The sequence below is a fragment of the Ochlerotatus camptorhynchus genome, unplaced genomic scaffold (genome assembly GCF_037179485.1).
Source record: "Ochlerotatus camptorhynchus isolate MF236.1 unplaced genomic scaffold, CSIRO-AGI_Acam_v1.1 ptg000176l, whole genome shotgun sequence".
NCBI lineage: Eukaryota > Metazoa > Arthropoda > Insecta > Diptera > Culicidae > Ochlerotatus > Ochlerotatus camptorhynchus.
The window spans coordinates 3,679,959-3,690,446 of record NW_027040666.1 but is presented as its reverse complement, the minus strand read 5'-3'; the positions used below and the strand labels follow the sequence as shown (position 1 = coordinate 3,690,446).

Here is a 10,488-nt window from a genome sequence, read left to right as displayed (position 1 = left end):
ATAACACATTGAACATTTCTCACAGTAAAACATCGTCGCTAAAACATTACCGCCATCTGTTGAGTACACTGTGTGGGTAGTACGCTGAACAGATGGCGGTAGTGTGTAAACGTCAAATGCAAGGGAATTGACTATGCGCGCTACAGGTGGCGGTACTACCAACTATGATACTTTTAAATTGACCGTTAAAAGCATGTTCGATGAATAGCTTGCAAGAGTTATGTCTGTTTGTCTGTGCTAAAACTGTCGAGTCCGTAAACTTTTTGTGAAAAGTTAGTTTGTATCATTTTACAAAGTAAGTCATTGTCTCTTACGTAATGTATTAGAATAATAGACAGAATGCTGATCAAAACTCAAGCTGAAAATCGTCACGATAATTTTATTTGATGTTTTTCATGTGGATGAACTACTTAGTCTGATCCTTGAACGCGAGAGAATGTAATAATGGAAGTATGGGAAAATTGTCTACACAGCAAAAAAATAATTTTGATATCACATCAAAGTGGATGCACTACAATCATGTCGAAAATTTCATGTAATTTTTATGACCACATAAATAAACAAATGCAGTAAAAGCAGCGTAATGTCAGTTCATGCATTGTATTAATAATAATTTTGTCCTTTTTAGCAAGTAATATTACACCATATTTTCGACATGATTGTAGTGCATCCACTTTGACGTGATATCAAAATTATTTTTTTGCTGTGTATGCGGCGCGCTTAGAACTGTAGAAAACGCAAGGAGAAAACTGTTCAAATTTTTATTTTAAAGCTACGTGTCTGGTGTCGGTCTGAACGTCCCATTTTTTTTTACAATATAAGGTTTTTTAAAGAAAAAAATCTTCTTTGGGTCAAATGCAACGGCATCAACGAGAATGCCATGAAAAACAGCCCGTACAAACACAGGCGGCGTCCAGCTTACTGGTGGAATGAAGAAATTAGCACCCTCCGTGCTACTTGTCTTCTAGGCAAAAGACAGAAGCAAACCCCACACGGTAAGAAATATTGTCAATACTTACAAGTATTGACAATAATATTGATAATGTGAATACAGAAATATTGTCAATACCGATGTATTGACGTCAATATAGAATATATTGACAATACGATTATTGTCAATACAAACAGTCGTGTAGGGTTCACTAGAGACAGTGCTCAGAGAGCAAGCACGGAAGCAGACAGAGAGGAGCGCAGGGTGGTGTTCTGAGAGGCCAGGGCTGCACTGAAACGAAAGATAAAGCTGAGCAAGTCAAATAGTTTCAAAGAGCTGTGCCGCGATGCCGATGCCAACCCCTGGGGCAACCAACGTATACCGAGTCGCGATGGCGAAGATCAGAGGTCCAACGATGCCGGTTGAAAAGAGTCCCAACAAGCTGAAAGTCATCGTGGAGGAACTTTTCCCACAGCATGACCCAACGACCTGGCCACCTACACCATATGGCGAGGTAGATGAAGACAACGTTGAACAAGTCTCCAACGAGGAACTCATAGCAGCAGCAAAAGGGTTGAAGGCGAATAAAGCTCCCGGCCCGGATGGAATTCCCAACGTGGCGGCGATCCAGACGTTCCCGGACATGTTCAGGATGGTGCTGCAGAAATGTCTGGACGAGGATCAGTTCCCTGATAGGTGGAAGGTACAAAAGCCGTGATTACGATTGATGTGACGAATGCATTCAATAGCGCCAATCAAGGTTGCAAATACTCATTTCAGCTAAAATAATGTTTTTCGGAATAATAAAACCAAAAGAAGTATGATGGCATGTTTTACTTGTAACTTACAAGGAGAAGTTACAAAGTTACATAAAACCTGTAAATTTTGCATTTTATGAGTCACAATCAGCGATTTTCTGATCGCTGAGTGAGTGAGTGAGTGAGTGTGTGAAAAATCGCTGATAGTGACTCTCATGAAGGGGAATAAACAGGTTTAGTTTGTCAAACACATTCTTTGCAACCTCTTCTTGTATCCTACCTATTCAAAATATGATCATGGCATCATATGTGGTTTGTCTTACGGAATGTATAAGGCTGATGTTTTGGCAAAAATGTATAAGTGAAACACATGAATAAAATAATTGATTTTTGTTTCGTGTATGATTGGACTTGTCACACAATTATACCAATGCAAAAACGGTACAGGTATCGAAAGCTCTAAATTAATAACTGTTGAAGTGGATCTAGAACACTAAGTTGAGAGCACGTAATAAGCTAATATGCGATATGCAATAAGCTTGAAATACGAAGAAGAAGAAGAAAGTGAGGTGCGTAATGCATGGCCCCCTCCGAAGTAATACGACAAGTGGTTCGGGGGGAAAAGGGCAAGGCGTCCAAGGAGATTTTAGTGCGGTAAGAATCCCACACACCGTGTCACCACGACTGTGCGCCCAGTCATTAAGCGGTGGCACGATGGCCTTTTGAAGGTTTCTTCCATGCAAAAAAAAACATACTTACATACATACATACATATATACACACATACAGAAAAAAATTCCGATCCCGTTAAGATGAGTCTATTGGTATCAGTCTTGTAAGTGGTCTCCGTAGTCAACTTATTTTCTGTGATATCCGACTGCCTTTGCTTCCGACACTTGGAAAACAAGATATAAAATAACAGTACCAAGCTAAAATGTCATGTGTCATAGAACATTTTTGCCGAAGACCGTCACGAATGTATGTATTTAGTTTTTGTCATAATAAGAGCTGCTGAAGTTGTGCTTGCGTGAATTCTGAAAATAGCAAACAACGATGTCCTAGTCATAGCATTTCTGATCAGACGACGGTAGAGCATGAGAGTAAGAACCCGAGCAAAGTCCAGCATCAAAATGACAGCAAATTGAAATCAAGTTTTAATTTCAACATCATAATTTGATTTCAGTTTACGCAATGGACAAATTTGATACAAAATTTTGTTTTCATTTTGCTGTACATTTGCTCTTCAAAAATATTTTGTTGCAGGTTTGTTTTCATTGCCTTAGCATAACATCAAATTGAATACTTGTTTTGTTATCAACAGGAAAAATTGATATCAAATTTAGTTTTCAGTTTGCTTTCACTGATAGCAGAAATAGTTTTCAATGTGATGTCACAGGAAGATTTGTTTGCTCTCAATTTTGATATTAACCGTTAAAACGATCAAAACTAACGACAGAAACTTGAGTAATCGTTATCAGCGAAATCACAACATCAAATTTAGATTTCAATTTGATCTCAGACTTTGCTCGGGAATACAAACAGACTGTCGCGCACGACAACGAAGCGAGTGTAGTAAAAAACGTCAACAGTTTCAATCCCTGATTGGTATATGCCATTCGTCTCTCCAGGTCTTGGAACGAAATTGTGTTTTTTTAGAAGTGCTTATTTCATATGTACATCGAGCCATACGAGCAGCGCCTATCTTGATTACATTGGCAGTGTTGCTGATGCCCGAGCAAAGTAAAATATCAAATTGATAACAAGTTCTATTACCCGGTTATCACTTTTTTATAACTGAATATGTTATCATTATGGTTGAATTAACAGCCAACATAGCAAAAATGATAACAAAAAACTGCTCGTTGGATATCACAAAAATAACTAATTTTGTTATCATTGATAATATCTTGATAACAAATTCTGTAAGCCATACAAATTTATTCCATAAATTTCAAATCATGCTATCATTTTGCTATCAAAGCCTCACGCTGATAACTGAAATATGATTAGGGATTAAAAGCACTATTTTTTATTGTTTCAATGCGAATAATATTTAAAGTTTTGAACTAAGTTTGCATCGTTAATAAATATATAGTGAATTTTTCATGATAACAACTGATAACAAAATTGATCAATGCTGATAACTTAATAAGTTATGCGATAACAACTGAAAACAACATGATATCTGGGATAACAAGACTTGTTATCTAGATGATATCGGGTTGTTATTCTACTTTGCTCCGGGACCCTCTCATAGTCGGCATGCTTCAATCAGATTTATTTTTATTGTTCGTGAAGTAACCCACAATGAAAACACACCAATATTTAATGTAACAACAATTTTTATTGTAATAGAGTTGTTCATTATTGTTCGTGATCGAATCATGTTAACAATAAAATAAATGAAAAAAAAAAATAAAAATCATTGTAACAACATTTATACATAACACATTCATTGTACAGATAGGTAGCAGTTTTGCCGTTTTCGGAAGGGTACAACATTATAACAATCATTTTTATTGTCGACAATAAATATTAATGTCAGAGCATTGTTTCCACTGAAAATTTCAGCGTTAATTTCTTTCCGGGCAATTACAGACATTTCTGAAATTCACAGACATTTTTCGCAGACTTCTGAAAAAATATCTGAAATCTCTGGTTATCAATGTTTTGCTGTTAGTTGCATGTCGAAATTTCGTTTGAAAATAAGGAAAGTTCTCTCAAAAGTTTTTTTTTTTAATTTTAAGTTAAGCATCACCCTGAATTATAATGGACCCTAAAGATAAAGGTATGTAAATATGTTGTACCCAAGAAGCCTGAATTTGCTGACCAGGGGCGCTAGCCAATTCAAATTTAGGGTTTATTTTTTTTCTGTTTCCGTGAACGCGTATATCAGGGGCGCTAGCCACTTTAAATTTAACGATTTTGATCAATTTTTCCCTTAGGTGTAATAGGATGCTTTGTTGATTGTTCATTAACTCTTGATCACTTGTAATACTTATGCATATTTTAGGTGGACAAAAAGGCGAACTAAAAGGTGGACGCCTAAGCTTTTTCACATTTATATCGCTGTAAAGCAACTGTAAACTCTAGAGGGAATTTATATTTGTAACTGTAACCAGTTCGTATTTTTTTTTTTTTGCTAACCTGCATTGGTGCTCAGCACGGAAAACAAGATCGACGGAAAACAAATCAAGGAAAAAAGTGTTTTTCAACTTGAAGAAACTCACCAAATCTATACATGATAGATGTCCAATGGTGCAGATTCATGCATTATGATTTCAAATTGTACCACCGACAAACCAACATGAATGACCATCATTTCGCGCATATTTTCCTCCAGCTGATTCTAGCCACACAATAATAGATATGGTTTACTTTCCATCGTTATCATTTTCATTTATAATATAACCATAGAGGTAACTTTAAGACCAGAAGGTCCCGAAGAAACGTGCTCAACTTTTTGGCTCAGCTCTGGTACTATCTTCGGTCCCAAGCTAATCGATGCACCCCTCGAAACATAGGAAAATCCATGAACCCCTCATTTTATCTGTCAAACTTTCATAGCGAATCACAACAAACTAGAAACACTGGAATCTGGTCTCTGGGAGAAAAAAAAACATGAAATTGGCAACAATATAAACATCAAAGCAATCCTGGCATCACGTGCATTTGTAACTGCTTGCGAGTGACTTCGCAAATGCACCGACGAGCGAGTTCATGAGTGATTGTTAAACGATTTTAATACTTCTCCCTAATTGAAGCAAACCATTTGTAAACATTGCAGATTGGAACCGCTTTTGACAGTTTGATTGGAATCATAACAGTGTCTCCGCTGGTCTCTTATTCCAGTGTTTCTACAACAAACATAGTGTAGTAATAGAATTTCGACTAGAATGGGGTACGCTTATAAGTGTACTTGGGACCAATAGGCTAGTCAATTTAAAATCGTATATTCCACCGGTAGATATAACCTCGGATATTACGACCAGCCGAACTAGTAAAAATATTCAAAATGCGATAGGATAAATGACGGCCTAGACATCACCTCCACCTACCATCGTCTGGGTGGCAAACGAAATCTCTAATCGCTCATTTTCTACATGAGGATACAACATGTTTCGGAAAAGCGGTTGGCCAAAATTGAGCGCTCAAGAACTCACACACAGGTATAGGAACTTAGAAAACTATGCACTATTTATTTGACACAGTTCTACAAAATATTGTAAATTTATGTTACTATGATGTACATAAATGGAGCTTCATACACACTTGGAAATAACTAATTTTACACGTAACGGAATCCATCTTTGACATAAAGGATCAGACGTAAATAAATATTTAATGTAAAATTAAGTGCTCCGAGACTGAAAAGTTTGTTACTCGACGAAAAGTACGTTTGATTGAGTGAAATTTCGCGTCTGTTATGACTCAATTCTATGTCAAAATGGACACTCGTATATGGCAGTCTCAGAGCACTTAAGTTTACATGATTTTTTCTAAGTGTGTATATCATACAAGTTTTCACAATAGATCTTCATTTCATGAAATATTCCATATATTGTATGCAACAAGCCATCTTTGTAAGCATCCTTTCTTACAAGTTGATAGTTTACGTGAAAAGAAAGTTTACATGTATGAATGGTTGCATGCATTGATGTTTGCATCACCAGTAAAATTCAGAATTTTTTTCTGTTTAATTAATAATTCCATCTTATACCCCTTCAGACTATGGCTTATATCATTTAATATATGATCTTGTAATGAGCACTCACACATAGGATTTCCAGTGAAAACTAGATGTATGAGTGCTCCTTGCAAGACAGTCTATATTACATGATATAAGCCATAGTGTGAACGGGGTATTACACTTTTCTATGGAACCGCCACTGCATGGCTACTGTGTTACCTGATGCATATCGAACAGCCGAGCGATCACGGAAACAACTCATCTACTTAATACCCCGTTCACATTACAGCGTATATCACGTGATATACACTGTCTTGCAATGAGCAGTCATACATCTAGTTTTCACTGGAAATCCTATGTATGAGTGCTCAATGCAAGACAGCCTATATTACGTGATATAGGCTGTAATGTGAACGGGGTATAACATAGCATGCACAATTAGGCGAGTTTATGCTCCCCGGATACAACGTATATTCGTTATAAGTCAGGTGACACTTTTTAATGACGATAATCCCGGACGAAACAGTACACAAACTTCATTTATGATGGTTCAAAGCGATGTGAGAGTACACAGCAAAAAAATAATTTTGATATCACGTCAAAGTGGATGCACTACAATCATGTCGAAAATATGGTGTAATATTACTTGCTAAAAAGGACAAAATTATTATTAATACAATGCATGAACTGACATTACGCTGCTGTTACTGCATTTGTTTATTTATGTGGTCATAAAAATTACATGAAATTTTCGACATGATTGTAGTGCATCCACTTTGATGTGATATCAAAATTATTTTTTTGCTGTGTAGCAACGAGGTTTTCCTTAGCAATATAGTTGTTTATGTTTTAATTTCGAAGAGTTTGACAGAATTGGTTCCTCCGATAGTCCGACCACGATGTTGCCTGCTTAACAAGGGGAAACTGTACAGCAATACTAATCACTAACAACTTCCCCTTTTGATTTTTGTTCTCCATCCTCATACATTCAAAGCACTGTGCCTGTGTGACGCGACAACGCATCTGGAAACAGTTCTAACTTTGCTGTTTATGGACCAATTTTAGCCATAATTTGGGATGTTATGGACCTCAATGTGCACTAAGAAAATCTCAAGTACATATCAAAATGATAGGACTTAACTTCACTTGTCATCATAGTCGCTTTATGTACAGAGGTGTAACCAGGGAACCTCAACGAATAAATCTTATGCCATTTATGATTCTAGGTTGGGCCTTTTCTGTAAGTCCCAGCATGTTTGATAGGATCAGAATCTAAGCGAACCTAAGGCCCAAATCAGAGATGTTAAAAGCCACGAAGAATAAAAAGAAGGAAGCAATATACAACAAAACCATGGATGTTTTACAGATACATCAAAGAAGAACTACAGGAGCTAGCGTACGTTTCAATTTGTATCACCTTGTTTATTTTTCTTCCATTCAAAATGCTATCACAATTGGTACGTTCAAAAAGCCGGCAATCTGTTGTAAAGTTGTACAAATCATTGTTACTTAACAATTCTTTTAAATTCATAAAAAAAAACTATTTCTATGCCAAATCCACAATCCCTTGATAATGTTAGTCTCTGAAGTATTGGTTTATGCTAGGTCATGCCAATATAATAGGTTTTCCAATGAAACAGTTCTAATTGAAGCACAGCCTCATTTTGTTTTGTTTTCTGTATTGATTTGTTGCTGATCTTTTATTATGTGTCAGTAGAAAGATTGCTATCTAAGGTAATTTCACCAATTTTCCATTCAAAATTGATCTCACGTATTGCTCCCATCATCACAATGATTTGGTGTACGATTTGTAAATCATTAAATCTAAACCCCTTCACTAGAAAACTATTCTCGAGTAATAACTTTGTATAATGTTGAAAATATTTAAAAAATAACATTATCTTTGCTACGATTCTGAGCTAGATATTTCCTTATCTAGTAGTTTTGAGCTTCCATCGCAGGAACAGGAATGCGGCAATTCTAAGCACTACAAATATGACGACTAAGGCTACAATATCCAAGGTGAAGTTGGCGTCAAGCATGTCAAGTTCCTCGAGAGTAGTCGTTGGCGATTTGAAGTGACAGTACACCTGGTGGCACTTGAGCTTTTCGCGCCCGTAGGAGTAGGTAGCCAGGGCAGTTCCCTCGAATCCATACCGGATGTACGACAGGTAGGTAATCCACCGAAGATAGATTGGAATGGCGTCAAACGAGACGAAGAACCCAGAGAACAGCAGGAATGGAACCGACATAACTGGAGCGAGGAACACACCGTTTTGAACGTTCATAGCGGCACCGACAACCAGACCAACACTCTGTGCAACGAAGGAAATCAGCAAACAGGATCCCAGGAACATTGCGAAACGGAACCATTCGAGCGGCTGGGACGTGAAGTAATACACGATCGATACGTAGAAAACGCAGAAGATAGCCTGGGGAGAAAAAATAGATCATGTATTTCCATACTCCAGGATGCTGACTCAGACTATAACTGTCAATGATGATGCTTACTTGGAATGGAATGTCTGATACCGTTATCGCTAGGTAGTATGATCGTAAAGAGTACCATCGATTAAAGTTTTCCTTTAGCAAGACAGGCATCTCGAGAGGGACTGAAATGGAAGTATAATTTAGTACGATTTAATCCGATATAGTCTCTTGTCAATCCGTAATTCTTACAAGACAAAATCGTAATCGTCATGGATGTGTACATCAGGAACAGCATGTTAAAGAACAGGAATCCCAAATTACTCAGTACCTTAGCACCGTCATTGCCGATATCATAGTACAGCGCACCAATCAGGAAACCAACCAGTATATGTGCGAACAAACGAAGGTACATGAGAGTCTGAAAAAAGTGGCGTAACATTTAGATAAATAAAATTAATCAAGCAATTCGAAGTTTACCCAATCACGTCTACTGAAAAGCAACGTCCGTTTCAACACAACCCAGAATTGATGGAATTCGGAGGTAGGATATCGCTCTGGAGATAGTCCCGCATCCAACTGGCCGTCGATTGGCAGGAGAGCTGAATTCACCTCGGGTTCCTTCTCCGGTTCAACGTTAATTTTGATTGATTCGGTGGTAGTTTCCTTAGCAATATCGTTGACCATAGACGATGGCAGAAGTCCATTTCCTCCAATGTTCAAATTATCGGCGTATTTGTTGTTGCTTCCGTTCAGCTTATCATAGTTTGACTTGAGGTTGGCGTTGGCGTTTCCATTTTCATTCTTCTTGTTCTTTAACGCTGGGAAATCCAGCTCTCCTCTGATGTCACGTTTTCCATTGTCAATAGCATTGACTAGTTTGCGCGTATGGTCTCCGTGCTCGCCACAAGCCACTTCAATGATGTAGCTGGCCGGATTGTGATACGATGGGCATTCCAGATCGAGCGTGCCGAGGAATGGTACCAACTGTTTGGTATTTCCCTGGTACACGCACTGTCCATCGGCAAGGGTGTACAGTTGATCGAACATTTCGAACAAACGAGCCGAAGGTTGATGAATGGTGCAGATGATTGTTCGGCCACCTCGCGCCAGGAACTTCAACAGGCTCACGCACTGGAAGCAAGTTGAACTGTCCAAACCGGAAGTTGGTTCATCGAAGAACATAATCGGTGGGTTATTCACCAATTCGAGGGCAATCGAGAGACGCTTCTGCTGTCCTCCGGAGAGATTCCTCGTAAGGGTGGATCGGTGCTCGTCCAAGCCGAGGGTATCCAGAATTTCCTTGATCTGGGGGAAAAGCAAAATAAGCAATGTAAATAATTGAGCAAAACTAGATCTCCACTAGCGTAACAAAATTCCATCAGCATGCACCGCAACTATAAATCTAGAGTTTTTTTTAGCATACTGTGCTGAACTGAATGTAAAAATTTCTGTAACCCACAAACCGAAACAGCAAAACACAAGACACTTTGAAAACAAAATCAATGACATTCACATTAAATGCTGAGAACCAAGTTCGTGATGCCAAAAAACATAATGCGACATAAAACACATAAAACCCCATACTTATAAACATAACAACTAACAACTATATTGATCTTCGTAAAATAAGGTGAATTTTCCCAATGTTGGATTGGAGAGCTTTTAATATCTTTTTGATT

The 10,488-nt window shown here is 37.8% G+C and overlaps 1 protein-coding gene across 2 annotated transcripts in view; it reads right to left on the bottom strand.

The window, feature by feature from the left end:
• Positions 1-7,780: 7,780 nt before the first annotated feature.
• Positions 7,781-10,488, bottom strand: part of LOC135701751 (ATP-binding cassette sub-family G member 1) — a 51,665-nt gene continuing 48,957 nt past the window's right edge. For both annotated transcript variants that reach the window (XM_065222668.1, XM_065222667.1), the window contains 4 exons: positions 9,287-10,114; positions 9,059-9,227; positions 8,891-8,991; positions 7,781-8,811 (listed from right to left, as the gene is read on the bottom strand). In XM_065222668.1, coding sequence (XP_065078740.1) covers positions 8,311-8,811; positions 8,891-8,991; positions 9,059-9,227; positions 9,287-10,114 — 1,599 coding nt within the window. In that variant the 3' untranslated portion in view covers positions 7,781-8,310. The remainder of the gene's footprint in view (positions 8,812-8,890; positions 8,992-9,058; positions 9,228-9,286; positions 10,115-10,488) is intronic.